The sequence below is a fragment of the Wasmannia auropunctata genome, unplaced genomic scaffold (genome assembly GCF_000956235.1).
Source record: "Wasmannia auropunctata unplaced genomic scaffold, wasmannia.A_1.0 LD336026.1, whole genome shotgun sequence".
NCBI classification, from domain to species: domain Eukaryota; kingdom Metazoa; phylum Arthropoda; class Insecta; order Hymenoptera; family Formicidae; genus Wasmannia; species Wasmannia auropunctata.
In genome coordinates this window covers 277,857-297,503 of record NW_012026864.1, presented here as the reverse complement: position 1 = coordinate 297,503, position 19,647 = coordinate 277,857, and the positions used below count along the sequence as shown (strand labels likewise).

At 42.0% G+C, this 19,647-nt stretch overlaps 1 protein-coding gene across 4 annotated transcripts in view; it reads left to right on the top strand.

The window, feature by feature from the left end:
• Positions 1-19,647, top strand: part of LOC105452665 (ETS-like protein pointed) — a 105,549-nt gene that overhangs the window by 60,223 nt on the left and 25,679 nt on the right. For all 4 annotated transcript variants that reach the window (XM_011693979.1, XM_011693978.1, XM_011693980.1 and 1 more), the window contains 2 exons: positions 14,573-14,689; positions 17,808-18,011. In XM_011693979.1, the coding sequence (XP_011692281.1) occupies positions 14,573-14,689; positions 17,808-18,011 (321 nt within the window). The remainder of the gene's footprint in view (positions 1-14,572; positions 14,690-17,807; positions 18,012-19,647) is intronic.

Here is a 19,647-nt window from a genome sequence, read left to right as displayed (position 1 = left end):
CGAGAGAGGGAGAAAGAGCGACAGAGGAAGAGAGAGAGACAGAGAGATGGTGAGCGAGAGACAGCGCGCGCCCCGTTCGTAGCGTGCGCGCCGACGCCAGTGTTAGTCCGCCGCGTGTGACGGGAGAGTATTCATTCATAAAACTCAGAGCGAGAGAAGAGTGAGGGCTAGGAGGCCTGCGCCGCCACTCCGCTTCGCTGTCGCGTCGTGCGATCGTAGAATGGTGGGGAGTCAAGTGTTTTTCGTCTCCCTCTCGCACGTCCCTGCCAGTTCCGTCGTCGATCTCGCTCGTTCTTCCCGTCTCGTGCTCGCTCGCGCGTACGTTCCGAGTTCTCTCTCTCTCTCTTTCTCTCTTCCTCTCAGTCCCTCACCCTCTCTTTTTTTTCCTTCCGTCTCCGTCGCTCCGTTAATTCCACCTGGGTATTCCTTCCCCAGCGGATGACCCACGCCGTGCCGCGTTACGTTCCGTGATTTTACGTTTTTACCAACGGCGAAACAGCTCGGTTATAGCCGGTATTTTCGGATTGTATTCCTATATTCGCGTCTGCTTAACGTTTTTCTCCCTCCCCCTTCTCCGTTTCCATTCAGCTGAAAATATCGCCGCGCTACTCATACGTGTGTCTTCTGGCCTATACGTATATATTAAGAATCTCCTACGTCTCTTTTCGCATAATTTGGCCTCGCTCGATCTTCCTCCCGCTCCTTCGCTTCCGAACTTTCTTTCTCGCTCTTTCTTTCTCAGTCCCCGAGCTTGCCGTATCTACGGCACGCTTCCTCTATAATAAACCGAATGTCCCTTGCCGCCCACCTCCTTCGCGCGTCCTCATCTCCTTCCGTTCTTACGCCTCGCTCCCCCCCTCTGGCATCCGCGCGAGAGCGCACGTACATACACACGGCGCGACTGTCATGCGACTTAGCCATCCGTGACACCGGAGTCACGACGGAGGGAAGAACCGGCGCGGCGCTTCGGCGACTCGCCGGTCGTCTTTACTCTCGTTCGTCTCTTCCCTCTCTCCTTCCCTCCCGCTCCCGTCGTCGGTTGCCCTGTAGCGTGCGAAGAAAGCGTCTCCAACGCTTTACCCGCATTTTACCGCACCGTTTTGCGGCTCCCTCCCTCCCCCCGAATACGGTTCCCCGCAAAACTCGCGTGTTCGCCTGAGTGAGTCGTGTGAAACGAATCTTGACCGGCGTTGTATACCCGGTGTCGTCGTCCCCTCCCCCTCCCCCCTTTGCCTTCACTCGTCGCTGGACCGTTGACGCCCGTGAAATCCCGGCCGGCCTCGCGAATACGTAAGACGCGATCGGAGACTCATCCACTTCCCCGCTCCGAAAGAGAGAAGCTCCACGACGCTCTTCGATCCCCCTTCTCTCGTTCTCCATCTCCCTTCCCCGGGTCGGGTCTTCTACTTTTCTCCTGCACCTTTGCTCTCCTCTTCTTCTTCTTCTTCTTCTTCTTCTTCTTCTTCTTCTTCTTCTTCTTCTGCTTCTTCTTCTTCTTCTTCTTCGGAGTTTCTGCCCCTCGTCTCTCACTCTCCCTCTCTCGTTCTAGCTCTCTCATTCTTTCTCCCGGCGCGGCGTGTACGCACTTACCTGCGGAACACGGTCGTACGTGCTCGACAGTGGCGCTTCAGCTTAACGAACTCCGGTGGCGCCGAAGGAAAGATCGTTTCGTGGCCGGGGCGTCGGGGATCACCTCGATCCTCAGCCGCGCGATACACAACACACGGTCTCGAGTACGAGGAGCGTCCGTGACGCGCGGGGCTACGTGCGTGCGTGAGGCTCTCTCGGCCTCTCTCGCCCGTTCAGTGCGCGGCGTCTCGCGTGTGCGCGTTCCCTCGAGAGTGCGTCGGCGATCAAGTGCCCACGGTTGTGAGACCGTCGTCGTAGTCAGCGATCTCGTCTTCTTATACGCGAAAGGGTGCAGTCCGGCGCACGGTGGAGGGTGTATCCCGTACGTGAATTCAGACAAAGCGCGGGGACGGAAGCGCGAAGCGGAGCGGGGCATTTCCGTCTCTCGACGGACCGGGCGACGCTTCATATTTTCGGACTCTCGCTCCCTCCACACACCGAAAGTGCTCGCTCTATCTCGCCACGCCACCCTCCGTCCCCCCCCCCTCTTCTTCACCTCCTCCCACTGGTCCCGGAGCAACGAGCGGTTGCGCAAGCAGGTATTCGGAAATAACCCGTGTGGGTCGCAGTTATGAATTGATAGCAAACACATGGTGGACACGCCGATGCTCTCCGCAGCCCGCGCCCGCCCGCCACCAATAGCGCGCCTCGTCGTGGCTCCCGGAATCTTCTCTCTCAGCCTCCTCGAAACGTGACCGTCTCACCATTGACAAGTCGAAACTGTCAGCGGCCAGCGGCTGGTTGTGTACGTTCCATCGTGACGCTGTAACGCGCGCGAGTGTAAAACGATTGGCAATTTCGATGGCACCGGACGATTCTTTATCGTTTCGAGAAGCGGCACGTTGTCCTTGCCTTACGAAAAGTGCATTTGTCACGAAGTGATTTTTTTTATCGATGACATCAATTGGTTCTTCGATAAGTATCCTCTCCTCGTTATACATGGTGACATGTGCATTATGGGATAGACAGAGCCAGATCTTACAATCTTGCGATAAAGTCTTGTACTGGCAATAAACGGATCGGCATGTGATCATCATCGGCTGTGCGAGATCGAGTTCGACGTTACCACGCGTGGAACTGAGTGGACCCTTCGTCTCTACGACGGTGCATCCGCAACTTAGATGATTTTACCGCGGACGACGGACTTTCGCGTCCCGAGAGACATTCAGAGAGAAGGAACGACGACGGGAACGCGAGTTCGGTAGCAAAACATTTATGAGAAAAACGAACGAATGACACTAGTAATCCTGGACTACGTGCATGTGCAGTGATTACACAAGATCGGCACTCATGTACGTTGATTACGGCGGCGACACTTATGCCGGAATGGGAATCAAGGCCATGAAGTCCTTTGGCAGGTCCAGAGGTAGGAATCTCAATGACACAGCTGCAGACTGTAGCTTTACTTCTCGTTTGTTTCGAGATGTAATGAAGCGTAAAACATTTAACATAATGATCTTATAAGGGTTAGTTGATAGCCGTAAGAGTTTCACTGTGTAGAATATTGCGCGATTCCAAGTCATTATCCGTGCCTATTTTTTTTTTTATATTATTCAGTATATATATTGAATATGAATTATTGCAACCCAATTGTGAAACGACTATCATTGGCAATAATAACGTATCAATTATACTGAAACTGTACTGAAACGGAATGAAAGCAACTTTATTTGTTGATAAAAATAATACAAGACGCTCAACAAATTAATTGTGAAACGACTATCATTGGCGATAATAACGTATCAATTATACTGAAACTGTACTGAAACGGAATGAAAGCAGCTTTATTTGTTGATAAAAATAATACAAGAATTTAACAAATTAATTTAGACTTATTGACCTGTTTTATTCAATTACAATTGGAATTTTACATACAATTTGTAACTTACAAAATTTTCAAAATATTTTTTGTACATTTGTATAACTATACATACAATTATACAAATACTAAGAAATTTTACAATTATAGGGCTATTAACTAATAAATATATAAACACAAATTTTTTATAAATATTTTATAAAAAATTAATAAAAACTGTAGTTTTTTTTTACTTATATTTTATTAAAGAAAGTTAGTAAAAAATTACTACATTAGTGAAAATTCATCTGCAATATGTATAAAAGAACATCTACTGAATCTATGACATGTAGATTTAATAAACTCACGACACACTCGCGCGGTCTGCCATGGTAGTTAGAAGGTGACATATAAATTTGGTCCGTGCTCGGGCCATGCCCGCGAGTCCTACACTTCCGGAAATGAGGACTAACCCTGACTCTGACATTGGAGACGCCGTGATCGTGCCAACGTGATTAACGCAAACGTGACTTTCCGACAGATTGTAGCAGATGTCATCGACGCTGCTCGCGCGCGAACATAATCCGTACTGCTCGTATGCACTTCCTGCAGTTGGGGGGACTCGCTGCTAGGATATTCAGATTTATTGTAACGAAATACAGCGGTTAATCGAAGGCGAGAGAGAACGGAGTTGAATTTGATAATTTAAGTTGTTAGACATAATAAGTTAATTTTATTTATTACTTGACCAATATAGATGCACTTAATCTTATTACTTTATTAATTTCTTAATTGCGAATGTTGCAAACAAGAAGAGGCACATTTTACAGTAAACAAATAGCCAACTCTTAATGCAAAGAATCGATGAAAATTTTACGTAATTAATTTTTGACGTTGTTGTAAAAGTAATAAGTTTAGATATGTAATCGCAGTGTTTCTTCATTTAATTTCAAATTTTTCTGCAATCATTTTCGCGTAGGAAATTTTCAATTTCCGCTTTTCAGTTCTGAAACAAATTTTCTTTGCGAAAGTAGATTTTTAAAATTGAAATATTTCGAAAAATCTTACTCACTACAAGGTTTATCTAATTGTAAGAGTCCGTATAATCCGTATATCGAGCAGTTTCCTACAGCCTCCTCCTGTGTGCGATCCTTAAGTAGGGGATCTGTCGAGCGAGTAGCTGCTGCTGCTGCTATTCGACGATACTTCCTGGCAACCGGTTTCGAGGCAACTGCCTGATCCGTTTTCTTCGTTGCAGATATCGCAAGTAGAGCTCTTACTATTCAAAGTATTTCTGGTATTCGTACATTGGATTAATATTGACAGTGCAGTGGAAACGGCCGCGCGGCGGTTTACGCGGGTATTCCGTAATACATTCAAAGAACGATTCGATCAAGTTTGCAGGAAAGAGCATCGTACAACGCGAGTATATAATGAGCAGGGATTAACCGCGCGATGTATCGCGAAGGGGAAAAAAAATGAAAACGGGCGCGCTCGTTTTGTTCGACGAGGAAGGGCATCGACTTCGCGAGCAAGACACGCGGAATCATCCGGAGCGAATCAGATTTTTTTTTTCGATGATTTATGTAACTTTTTGATATGAGTCGCAAGCACGTAAAAAAAGGAAGGAGAAATACGTGAAGTTTGAGGTGAATTTAAATGATATAATGTCTCTTATTAATCACGATGTCCTTTCACTTCCATCCGTTACCATCTGCATGATCTCGATTCCTGGGTTCGTGACGCTTTTTCCTCCGGTCGACTCGATACGTAAAAAAATTCGGAAACGTAACGAAAGTCACGTAGCTTTTTGCCACGTACGGAAAGGAAACTGTAATGATTGTCATTTTCCGCATTACTCGATCGAAATATCTATATCGATTGTTACTGCTTAATCATAAATTTTACGGCGCTAAATAATTGTCGGTAAAACTACTGTTGAGGTATTTTCCTGCTTTTAATAGCCGCGATAACGACTCGCCGCGCCTTTTTTTGTGCCGGCAGTTATTGTCATAATTTTAACGTAAACTATACAAAGAACGTTTCTATAACGGTTGTTTAAATCTAATGATCGAAGAAAGCTTGTGTAGCACTTAAAAGATATTCCGAGAACGTAGTTGCCATTAGGCTAAACACTCTTCTGTGCTGTAGTTCGAAGATTAAAAGAGCTTTGAAGAAGATTTTGACACGTTTCTCGCGTCACACTTTTCTCATTGCAAAGTCTACATTTGAAGAAGTCGCATACCTATCCTAAGGAAATGTGTGTAAATTTGAAAACGTATTTTAATAATATGGACATCTAACAACTTGACATAATTGAAAAGATTATGTAATTGTTAAAGTTACGAAAGCCCAGGTCGCATTGGTTTCTTACTTAGCTCTTTATCGAGGTTGCTTTTACATTGCAAATTCTTATTATTAATCAAATCTGTGTTTCGGGGTCATATTATGAAACTTTAATATTAAGTAATTTGACTCATGACAATTTTTTAAAGCTGCAATTCGGATTATTTGAGTGAAAATTCAGTATTCGAAATTCGCTATTATATCGATTACCTATCGGTCGCCTGAAGTATCGCGTTTACAATCGTTTGTTACACATTATAAAGTTGATCCGCTCAAGCGAGCGCGCTAAATGAGATTATACTGATAATTGCGCGAAATGAGAAAGTAGACACTTTGCGGCGCGGCACGCCATGGCGCGACGCACCGAGGCATAATGCAGGCAACGTAGTATTTCAATAATTCATTTCGTGGAAGTAGTAAGATTACACGGACGCTACAGACAGTGATTCTAACTTTCATTGTCAGTGCAATGACATAAGCATTGCGTTGCTGCGCGCCGTCATTGCTTTCGACTGACACGCGTACGAATTGTACACGCCGCATTACATACGCTAGAAAACAAGTTGTTTCCCGTTCGACTGTTACGTCAAGTAAATTATTTGCTTAGAAGAAATCGTGAAAATCACATTTGGGCGTAACAAGAAATTAAGAAAAAAAAAATATGTCAGAAATTACGAAAATTAAGTACATTTTAACAATTGCGACTTTTTTTCCTTGACAAATCAAACTATTTGGAATCGCCGGTTTAATTCTAAATCTGAGCGTCGTGTAACACACAGATCAATCTTTTTGCATACATTCCGTGCAGCACGTGAACTATAATCTTGTTGATTTATTTCTTTTCATTGATTCTGTAATTGTGCGAATTATGCAACTGCGATTACGAATTGCGCAATGAAAATCCGTCGCAATAGCGCGTCGAACGAATATTCATGGCACCGGGCGCGTGCACGTTCGCGTTGTGTGTAAAAATGTAAAACCATAAAACGAGACATTACACATCCCCAATGCCCTTCTATTAATATCCGCACGTATTTCAAAGTCAGTCAATCATATCCCGAACTGATTACCCCCGAGTAATTTCGTATCGATCCAGTTGCGAACGTGGGCGCTATTCGTGGGTCTCTCGATTTCGCGAATAATCCGCAACTCGAATTGCTTTTGCCGTGAGATTTGCCGTTTTCTTGTTCTATAAATACAATACAATGCACACTACTTAAGTTATCGTAATTTGCATTTATTACGAAACGATTTGCGTAGCGGAAAAAAAACTGTAAGATTTTAAATGTTTCTTAAACACACAACACTCTGAATAACTTCCGCTAGTATATTAATTGTCGCACAAAGTGCAACGATTTCCGAAAGGATTCTCGAGCTGTGTGAGAAAATCTTTGCGACATGAATGAAAGGCGACGAGCGCGTGTCCGCCACGCATGTATTTGTCCGTAGGAGCGAGCAGCGAATGGCTTGACCCGATTATAGCTATATATATACATCAAAAAGTCTCGCATCTGGCGAAGATGTGCCGCGAACAACTGCAGAACGTTATCTTGGTTCCGGCTTCAAAATGACGGCTGTTTAGCTCCCTCGTACACTCGTAAAAATCTGGGTGTATAGAGTTCAAAGTGGCGCACTTTCTCTCCGCCGGTGGACATTAAAATAGGCCAGACTGAGAGAGGAACGCCTTTCAATATCGAGACGTTAAGTTTAATGAATTTTTATTGAGCTTCAAATGTGACTGCGATGACGAAAGCAAAAGCTACGGAGTGATTTGCGATTGTTCACGCGGCGAGCACTGAATCCGACGTTTGATTTTTTTTTTCTTTTGGCGTTTGAAATTGGTCTGACCGTTATACAAAAACACACATGCGCATACTTGTATTTTCAATTTGAAACGGAATGCTGAGTATAACAAATTAGGCCAGCTCTCAAATGTTGTAGAACAACTTCTATATACACAATATTGGCTTCGCATTGCTTTTACGCCAGTTTCACAACTGCAATATTGATCTTACATTGGTTTTATATTGATTTCACAGCGCAATGGATTTTGCATTGGTTTTATACGACTTTCACACGTAATCGGAATCACATTTGCGTAGTTATTATAGTTCAGCCGGCGGCTATGTCGGTCACGTTCGACAACGATGCATTTGCGAGTAGCAAACGAATAGCAATGGTATGTTAACAACGGCCGACTATTAAGGGGGTGGGGAAACCGTGGCGGGGCAGTGCGGTTTTTCCAGGAAAAAAAAGCAACGATAAAACTCCGATATAAATGGATTCACGGAATCTGACAGCGCGCGAGAGGAGCAGCTAATCAGCCGCGGAACGGTAATTGGTCCGCGCGATCCACGATTCTCGATGCGATGCGATGTGCGATGCTATGCTCACATTCCGATTGTGTTAACTTGTTTTATATATGTGAATCATTAACCGAATTGTTGCCAGAGTACTGGTAACACTGCAGGAAGTCGGCCGTTATCACTGACTGTTTTATCACTTTTAACCACTATCTCGGCAAAACACGCAATGCGATAACAATGGTAACAATGGTACTGCCACACAGAGAGATTTCTCTCATCTCAAAATTCATGAAAATCTGTGCTGGTTAAAAACAAAATAAGTCTCAGATACATCTTAACATAAAAAAAAAGGCTTGTCTCTTGAGAGTTTTTTGCGATACCTATTTTTTAGATTAATATTTATGTTATCTAATCATACATATTTTTTTAAATCTTCGTAATTATTTTAAGCAGTTTTAGTATGAGTTCCATATAATATCTTTATTTTATTACACATAATCTATAAAAAGTTTTCGAATTGTCTTGCGAATTAGAATTTTATTTTCTATATATGTTTTTCCATATAATTGAATCTCAGTTTTTTAAATTAATCTAAAATTAATTTTATTTTAATGGTATTTCAGTTTTTATTTTAAATTTACGTCATTTTAATGGTATCTAAAATTTTCGTGCGCATTGCTGAGAATCGTGTATGTTGGGAACAGGGTGGAGACGTGAGTTTTTCGAAAAAAAAGCGTCAAGCGATACGACTTCTACGCTTCTCGCGAGCCGAATCGTTTTTATTCAGCGGAGCGGAGTTGGGAGCGAAATTAATTGGTATACGGACAACGATGGCAAATTGCGCGGAGATTACTTACGACTAATTATGGAATCCTGCCCCTGTTATCTCGGCGAAACACGCGGTTTCGCGATAATCGTCGGTTAACAATGACGCTACCGCTCGTTACCATCGCGCGCCCGCTATCAACTGCCGCGTGTGTGCAACAAGGACTCCTTCCTTCTCCCCCGTTCCTAACGCCCGGCGATTTATCAGCGCCGGCGACCGTTTTGCGATTGTGATATCCCGTTGGGGGATTACCATCGTCAATCCTGGTACCTCTCCTTGAATTTTTCCAAGCCCCAATGAGCTGCTAATCTCGGTTTGTCCCGCCCACCACCCCGCGCATGATAATTCGCGGTTACGATAACGTATACCCTGACGCACTCTATCGAGACACAAAGCGCTCCGTTTTCAGTGTATTCGCCCAGCTACGCGTTGCGAAAGTTAATTGCTCTCGCGTTGCCGATAATAAGGAAAGGGCCGGTGTTCCCCTTCGTTTTCGATGAGCTTCGAACATGTTTTCTAGATAAAAATAAGGGATACGTATTTTTTTATACGTGCTCAAATGCACTTTTAAGAGGTGAAACATTTCTTAGAAAAAAATCAGTTTTTTTTTTTTCGAAGCAAATATCAAAAATTATAAGAGATGGAAAAAATTTATTAGAAAGAAATGTTTAATGGCTTGTATATAAGATAAATCGTTGCTCCGAACTCGATAAGCGTATCAGGAAAGTCTTATTCCGAAGGAGAGATTTTCCGTTTCATCTCTCTCGACTGTTTACATCGATAAGCACGGCAAGAGAATCGTAAAGTTATATTAATGTTTTCTTTAGGAATACTATAAAACGTGCGTAAGATATATTTATCGACCGAGCTCTTGTGAATTTCGCCAGTTTCACGTTCTCTCGATGCTTGAAAGGATTTTTTTTTTAAATTGTTATCGCAAGGGCCGCGCTAGTAAAAAGACTCGAGTTTACCGTAAAGTCCTTTATTTACAAGTATGCGGTAGTGATCGAGTATAATTTAGACAGCGCATGCGGATAATACGCCTGTCCGACTCGCTCGCGTCGCATTTGTACGCCTTAGGAGGGCATAGAGAATTCTGCTTGCTTCCCCGAGGGCTTCTTATACGGGATGAATGGCCTTACTGCCTAGTCACGCCGATGCGAGGCGATGCGGCGATGGATGAAACCGAACGAGCGCGGGAGAGAGCCACCGACCGGAGCAACAGGTGTATACCACGGAAAGGCGGGCCGGTGGCACGCCGATACCAACACGTGCTTGTACTTGCGCTCGTACGTAGCTCGGTTTTAGTGCGACGTACAACGGACGTCGCGTCGCGTCTGACCGCACTCTAATTCACTTCGCGACATTCCATTTTAATTTCTTCAGTCAGTCCTAACGCACTCGTGCCTTTGAGCGACGTACAAAGGACAAGAGCCCTTCCCAAACTTGGAGACCAACTTGGCAACAAAAGCTCGATTTCGTGACTTGACAATTTATGAACATTCCACGTTGTTCCTTAAATTATGATTGATGAATTTGACGTCTTGTTGCGTTGACATTTTTCCTATCGCGCGCACATAGATTGTTTTATGTATCGACGAATAATTAACTTTGGTTTTACAATCGAAAGTCTTATCGAAAATACACATGAGTTTTTTAATATCTTTTTTAAATATTTTTTTTAAATTTTGTTTAAAACAAGATTCGCTCTCGTCGCTCTTGCGACGTCGTTTCTTCATTGCCACGCTATTCGGGGAACAACAATTTTCGAACGTGAAATATAAGAGCGACAGACGAACTTGGAGACGCGCGTTTCTCTCTCGCGCAGTTTGCTCGGAACAGCTGCTGCAGTTGTTTGGTTGCTGAGTATTCTCGAGGTGTAGTGGAAAGAGGGATAAGCCAGAAGACGTTGGTAGCACGTGCCTCGTGTCGGCTGTACACGTGAAGGTTACACACTCACCCTAGCATATTCCAGATGGACGGGAGAAAAAAAAATCCTTATAAACAACCGCGGAGCTGCTTGGGTTTTGGAGTTGCTTTCATATATCGTTGGACGTTCATTCTTGATTATATCCTTCTTCAAAAAACCGCAGAACTTCGTTATTCTTTTAATTTACAATTAAGTATATATATATTTTTTTCTCTATCCACATTTTATTATTTTTTATGTAGAACAATTTTATTAACATTAACGTTTAATAATAATTATTTGTATATACATCTTTAGTGCATATGTAGATGAACAATGATTAGTATATAGAATTAGGAACGATTAAAACTGTTAATAGTCATTTTTATGTCTCCTGTCGTCATATCGGCAAGCAACGTGTATTCACAATTATGATTTCTTTTTTTTCCCTACAGGTTATCTCGTATAATCTGCAGAGCATATCTAATTAAGCGTATCTAATTATTCCCGGCTATAAATGCGTACTTTAAGGTTTAACTAAGGTTATCGGATAAAGAAAATATTTTTATCGGTTGGCATTAATTGCTTTGGAGAAGGTATACAACTTGGTCATTGCGCCGATCGCCCGCAAATAACGTAAGCTATGCAAATTTATGTTGAACGTGTCGGAGGTCAAATGCCATCTGGGTCGCGGGCCTCGGGTACTTTAAATTTCCATTCGATTAAGTAAAGGATCGCGCTCCGTCTAACTCGTCATCGATCAGTAAGTTAAATGCGTTTTGTAAAGAAAAATGAAGAAGAAGAAGAAAAAAAACCTCGTTAATCCGCGATACATCAACTCCACAGCACCTGCCAGCCAACGTATCGCGATATCTCGATCTCCCCGTTATATTCAGACTACAAATGATACACTACGGATACGAACGTTCTGATTTATAATCGCGATGTGGCAATATATCGTAATAAAAAACTCGCCACACAGAGAATGCATTCTAGTCGCGAAATCTACGTGACCGATATTTAAAAGCTCAGTACGTAAATTCAGAATTTTATACTTTCTAAATTTGAATCAGTGAAATTATCACTGATTTTCAGTATACATTTTCTAGTGATATAGAATTGTGATAAACAGTATTTCAATGTTTATTTAGTTATAATATTCTGATTCTCAGTTCTTAAAACCGTTGATAGTAAAACTTATTATCTTTCAGCGATTATACTCATTACTTTTTTAATCAGTATATTATCAATGACACAACATTGGAATATTCACTATTTATCACAGTTTCAAGTGGAAAATGATATACACTGGAAAAGGACTGATAAGTGATTCCATGAGTGATTCACTTTTAGAGAGTAAATTCCCAAATTTATTACTTTATATTGTATATGCGTTCTCCAATCTGGAGTAATTCCTTAACGTTAAGATATAATAATTTTAAATTTTATCAAATAATTATTGGCACATGATTAAAAATTCACGTTAATCATCAAACTCGTATTTTCTTAAAGCAAGAAATCTCATCGTTAAGAAAACGTAAAATTTGGTGCACTTTTTATTTTTGAACGTAAAGATGGTTGAATAAATTTTGTTTTGTTAATAATGGAGGTAAATACTTAATAATCGAAATGCATAATCCCAAGCGTTGCGTATAATATCGCCAGTCGCGAGTCGATTATACGCGGCCGGCGTCCGCGCGAGCGACAGAGTTAGTGCCGCAGACGTCGTTCCTGCGAAACACTTCGCCCCTTTGAAATTCCACTCGCGTGGCCGCGGTTGCGCCGTTGGCACGTGAATTTTCAATAGATCGCCTCGCGTCGTTCGCTCGTCACGCATTTGAACAGCATCGGCGAGGGCCTATCTTTGGGCTATCGCTACGCGGGCGGGCACAATTTCGACCATGCTCAGAAATATAAACTCTTCTCATTAAAATCCTTTATAAAACATGTTTTTATCTTTCTTAAACGTTAGTTGGACCAGTTTACAGAACTACTTGCAGAAATAATCTCTTAACCGTTGTATTAACGATTTCACTATTGTCAATAGTCTATTGATGCAACGCGTTGAAGACATTTGAACGCCTACAGAGTATCTATAATACTATGTGGAAAAGCCTGGAAAAAGCTTCTTAGAAGATTTCGTTTCTAGTCTTAAATGTCAGTGATTATTTTTTTAACCTAAAAGGTTAGATAGAAATTTGCAGAAAAACTTCCATAAAAATTCTTATTTAAGAAAATACTAAGGATTTTTATGAAATTTTATCGGTATTTAGGGAAATTTTTGGAGTTTTACTTTTAGCCTGAGAAGTTTTCTGCAAATTTCTACCTAATCTTTTAGGTTCAGAGAATTTAAATTTAAAAGTAAAACTCCAAAAATTTCTCTGAATACCGATAAAATTCCATGAAAATTCTCATTATTTAAGAAAATAATTCTGACAGCAGAAAAGAGTGACTTACTGATACTATTGTATATTGTATGTAGTGAGCCTTATAAGTTTTTTCTACAAGTTTCTATTCTATAAGTTTCTTATGGCTTCAATTGTAGAAAAGAATCGACATAATTTCGTGGAGTCTCTGCATAATTTACAACACACAGTTTGTGTTGCTTACATCCTAGTTTATTTCAAAATCGCAATAAAAAGTAAAAATACCTAGAAAGTCTATAGGAATTCTCTGAGAATTTTTTACCGCAAGATTTCAGTAAGCATCCTAACTAAAAATTCTTCCTGCTACAATTGTGTAGCTAATGGACAAGCCCGTCCCGATGTCGTTATATATCTCGCCACGGAGATCGCAAGAATAATGCGTGTGAGTGCCGTAAAGTGCCATCTCTCGTTCGCCTTGGTGCAAACGCCGTAGAACAAGCGGAGCGATGACGATGACGACGATGATGACGATGACGACGACGACGACGACGACGGGCGATGGCGATGCACCTGCCTACTCTGGCGGCAGTTGCACCCCTCTTTATGACGATGCTATCTAAGATGGTTGTGTGTGCCCCCTTCGTTTCGCTTTTGCTCGCTTCGCCGTTGCTCCGCGCCCCGTGCTGGTAGCCGTGCGCGCGACACCTGACGCACGTACGCGCTCGTAAAATGTGCGCGCTCGCGCACACGTGCGGCCATACACGCGGCTTGCACGCGCACCTCGCCTGTGAGAAGCAACATTAACCCGCCTTCTCACACATGGAAGGACTATACGCGCTTAAGCTCCTCTTCCCTCCCCCGTGTTTTACCTCGTTGCCTCGTCACTCATTCGGCCGGCCGACTTGGCGAATCCGTTTCAATGCGCCTTTATTTTAAATAAAGACGTGCTACCATTAGCTCTCTGTCGCGGGCATCGACACATGGCGTCGTATCACGTGCCTATTGTCCTTATTGAGCACCAGTAGCAGGCTATGTAACTATAACCGTAAACTTGTGTGTGCATACACAATTTGTACCTGATCTATGCGTGCGGAATTCTTCTTGATCGTTCCGAGAAATTCGAGGTAGTATTTCGTCCATGCTAAACCAAATGTACGATACGAATTTACAGTCGCATTAAATGGATAAAATCAATATTTTCGTTTAAATAAATGTAAGCGTTAAATAAGAGAAGATGAGAGAGAATGATTTTTGTTAATCGATCAGAGAGTTGCAATGTTTGTAGGATGTGAAAGAGGAAAAGAGAGTGAAAGAAAAAAAAATGTAATTCACGATTAAAGTATATATTTATATTGAAGTTTATTTCAACGTCATTATATATTTTTTTTCTAGATATACCGGCGCAAGTGCCGCCGTTAACACCTGGGACCAACAAGAAGATGACCGAGGCTCTGGAGGCCTCCTTCGCGTCTTGGGAAAAGGAGCGACTCCGCCTGAATATAACTAAAGGTCAGCTTTTATTCTCATTATTCTTGATTATACTTCTTCGTGATTACTCTTAAGCACAGCCCATATAAGCTTAATTAAAATAATGGTATCACTTTTCCCTCGTAAAATCGTGTAATTACAATGCGTCACGTAATTGCAAAGCGTGTCTTTACATCGAGTGCGTTGAATGCGTGCATTGCAAAATAAGCGTCTTTATTATAAAATTCGTAAAATCTATAGCTAGACTGTCGTTAATTGAAATCTTCCGTTTGCCGTGTGCCTCAAGATTACAATTGTGACTTTTAAGTAGATCTTTTGTCTCGCTCAAATTTTTTAACAACAGTAATCGCCTTGCGAGCGTAAACATTATAATCTCTGATTTTTCATGGTGGTTTATACGATCCGGAATTTATGATCCTCGTACCGCCTCACCGCGTAAGTTGTTAAAAAATCGCTACAGGCGTACAGAAGGGGCAGGGGAGAGAAAGAGAGAGAGAGAGCACATGTACGCGCACACGTATACGTACGTGCGTTCGTATTGCTTGCTCGCTTGCGTGCGTGCGTGCATGCGTGCGTGCGTGCGCGGGAGACGCGCGTAGACGCGGGTGCGCGCGATGTGACGCGATGTGCGACGAGGCGGCCGGCGATGTGCAGGAATTGTGAATGTGATGTTGATGGTTCTGATGGGGAGCCGATGCCACACATCCGGTATGCGCATTCAGAGCCACGCGGGTGTGACGTTACTTCCGGTCTACATGCCCCGGGTTCGTACCCTCCAGGCCAGATCACCTACAGTCTGACCTCCGTGAACCGAACTCCTGCTCCTCTTGCCATTTCACTTCGAGCCTGAGACCGCCGCGTTGGCCTCTAAATCTTTTATCATCAAAAACATTTAAGCATTATTAATAATAGAATCCTATTGTAGATATGTATATTTGAAGTATTTGAACAAGTTAAGAAGAAATATTTTCTTGATTTTAATGAAATTAGTTCCTCTTCGCGAATGACAAAAAAATTTTTTGTTTACATTTATAAACGAAAGTTAATCAATTAAAAAATTAGTAATTGAAAAAAACTGGAGTTTAGACCGAAAAATTTGAATATCTTTTATAGGAATAATTAATATATTGCTAAAAATCTGTCTGTGTCTAAAATTTATTAATATGTATTATCTCGTCAGAGGATGTGTGTGTGTGTGTGTGTGTTTACACGTACAAAAGAACGCATACCCTTAAAGAAGACGCAACATGCATTCACAATTACGTTCTGACGCGTCAATATCACATTCGTTATTATGATTTATTCAGAATCTATCTCTTTTGAATAATAAATACAATCGTAAGAATGCCTCGACGTATGAGGATGGATACTTCCAATCCCCGTGAGTTTCAGTATCTCTCGTGTTTTATAGTATAGGTTTTAGAATAGAAAATCCCATTGTAGTTTACAATATCTAAATAACTAAAGCAATCGATTGCTATCTCGAAATCACCGACGTATTTTAACGTGACATCTGCTCGTTATCTGTATAGAGAATCGAATTCTTCAGATGCACTTGATAAGTTTTACTATTTACATTCTTCAATATCGTAGCGGCAGGTGTCAAATATATACAAGTATGGCAAATATCAACGGCGCAGGGCACCTAATTTTAGTCGTTTAGTGTCGTTTAGTAATGGAAAGAAAGGAGAGGAGTGTAAAATAATATATTGATAACGAGGATCTATTATGCATGCAGCGATCGACCAGTAACAGAGAATACGCGTGCAGCGCGCGCGCGCGCGCCCGCGTACGCGCGAGCGTAGACTTGTGTTCGAATGCGAGGCGAGAAAGAGAGTGTAAAGTCTGCTAACAACGCTTACGAGAAATAAGTTGGGCAAATATCGGTACGATCCTCAAACATCGGCGGTCGCTTTGAACGTGCCGTGCCATCGCCGTTAGACACTCTTGTTGCCTCGGTACTCGCGCTCACTTTTTCTTCCTATATTTATATTCTAGCCTACGCGAAAGACGTCAATTCATTTCGTACTTTATCGATTCCACGAATAACGTCGTCCCATTCCATCATGCAGTGTATCTATTTTCGAATTTGCACTCCTATCGTGCCCGCTAAAAATCCTATATATATATATTTAGGTAAATATTAAGAAAAACTTTTGTCGAATTTATTAGCGTTTATTTGCACTTCACTCTTGTACGCAGAGATTTTATTTAGAAAAGGGACAAAAAATTTATTTCTATCAGAAATATTATTTACTTTGAAAAAATTGACAAAAATTAGAAAAAGTTTTCGTTATTATTTCTCGAGAGTGACAGTAACGTGGCAAAACTATTTTGATCGTCGAATCTCTTCTTTTTAATTCTTTTTAACTCCTTCATTTTGATTTTTTTCTAAGATAAAATTTTTAGAGGAACTATTTTATCTTGTGACTTGTGTGATCTCAATTTTGACATTTTTCTCGAAACATCCTATATATTTTGTCTTTCCTGCGAGAACTTTATCAGGCATCACAGATTTTTTCCGATTGTCCTACTCATATCGTTAGTGTTAAGGCCAGCTACGGAGATTGTGCGAGCAAAGATATATACATTAGCAAGTCGCTACGCTGGCAACTCCTGTTTGCATTATGAGCCCAACTGTACTTTTACGCAGCGAGATACCACGAAACAATGCAAGACACGCGTGCAAATATGGGCGCGCACCTCAAATGGGACATTCCGATGTTTCTCGGTATTGCTTCCACCAAAGATGGCTTGGGTCCCGACTATGATCACCTCCGTCACAAACGTACGGCGACGTATAATATTCGTCGTTCTTTCGATAACTCTCGGCTCGTCTTGACGAGCTCATTTACAGATGACCGTATAGATAAATATAAGAAAACAGGAAATTTTGAGTTTCGTTTAAGATAGGTCAAGTGTCTTTGTGACTTGAGATTTTGAAAATTAAAACTTGTTTTCCGCATTCGATAAAGATAAACTGCTTGTTTTTTTGTTTTCGGACGAGACAAAAGGTCCTTTCATATCGATAAACACAAGCGTGGCGATAAACAGTCTACCTTCCGAGAAAAACAACTACCTATAATAGTTGCTGAAAAGATAAACGTCATTATTTTTGTTTTCTTGTTTTTTTTTCCAGACCCGAGGCAATGGTCGGAAGCAGCTGTTGCTCATTGGTTGCACTGGGCTATCAGGGAATTCTCGCTGGAGGGTGTGGCGATGCAGCCGTGGCAGCACATGACCGGGAAACAGATTTGTGCCATGGGGAAGGAATCCTTTCTAGCACGTGCCCCCGCCTTCATGGGCGACATCCTGTGGGAGCATCTCGAGATCCTGCAGAAAGGTGCGTGCTCCTCATACGAACGGCGACGATCGGTGTTGCGTCAGTCTACCTGAAAACCGCCCGTTAAATCACTGGCGTATCCAATGCGCGATTATTTTACCTCGGCCCTTAAGATATTTTTGTCAAGCGTAAAAACTTTTAACGGGATTTTTGTGCGAGGAAGCCTGATGAAACAGACCATTAGTCCGAAGTATTTATAATGCGCTCTATCTTCCTCGACCGGACACGGCGTGTCAATCTGAAACACACTGTTATGACTCACGCACTGCCAACTATTAATGATATTACGTGATAATTACATGATGATATTGCTAGGAATAGCTGCTGATAATCTATTATATCGTAAAACAATTCGCGGTAACTATTATTCTACCGGGAGCAATTTTCCGGTGACTTTAGCTTCGGATCGTCAGCGCAAAGTTTTCAATGCAAATATTACAATGCATGAAAAATTAAAAAAAAAGAATAACAATTAATAATTAATTTTATTAGAGAATAATGATTACTAACTTATATCGCGATATTGTTTTAATGCACAAAAAGAATGTTTTTTTTTTCTATTAAAATAAACATTGCGATCAGTTTTGCGTTTCTTATACGCTGAATGCTCATCGGTGACCCCCCACTGTTGCAAATCCGGGGTTAATCGCGCAAGAAGTGTTCGCGCCGCTCGCGCGCACTACGCACTTTTTGCGGCGCGGCGCACCATCCGTCGCCGTCGACAAAACCGATCGAATTTCCGTAAAATCGCGATGTCACGGCGCAGCATGCGAGCAAAAGGACTCCGGAGCTCCGGGCGAACAATGACGATGGGGCGGTGCGCGCGCGCGCGGGTGGTGTGGCCACCTCTCTCTCTTCTCCTCCACCGCCTCCTCCCGTGTCACTCTCCCGTTTCGTATCGTTGAATCGCGCGACCCCCTCGTTTTTACCTCGCACGCAGCGCGAAGAGAATGAAGCGGAGGAGAAGAAAGACAGAGCACCATAGAAACTCTCATCCCGGATATCCGCCGAAATGGTGCAGCGCCATTGCCGCGGCCACTTAGACGCTTTCTCGGGGAGGGATGTACTCGCGTGCACCAAAGAATTCACTCGAATTTCGATCTCGCGTTATACCGTCAATGGCCGAGCCTCGATTCGGCCGTTGTCCCCCCCCCCCTATTACCGTCCCTCGTGCCCTTTTTATGGTGCGTGCGCTCAAAACAGCAAGTCAAGTTCGCCATAAATGCGCCGTTCGATCGTTTTAGACTTAACAAAAAGCAGAGAAAATTCAAAGAAAAGGTACACCTATATCCTCGTGCGTAGAACGGACCGAGAGCAAGTGGAAAATATATAATAGAGGAGGAACGGTGCAAGTGGAAAAATATATAATAGAAATTTTATTATAGATGAAAATTTATTAAAAATTTCAGTACAAATTCTAAAACTTTCACTCTCACGGCAGAAAAAGTATTGACACTGTTGATCATTTATATTTACAATAACTTTAGTTAGCATCTATATTTTAAATAAAACCAACATATTTATTCATTAACTTATTAGCAAATAATTTCTTTCATAAATTAGCTATAACATTAATTCTATATTTACACAGATAATCTGAGCATAAATGTAATTTAACATAATTTATTTTTATACA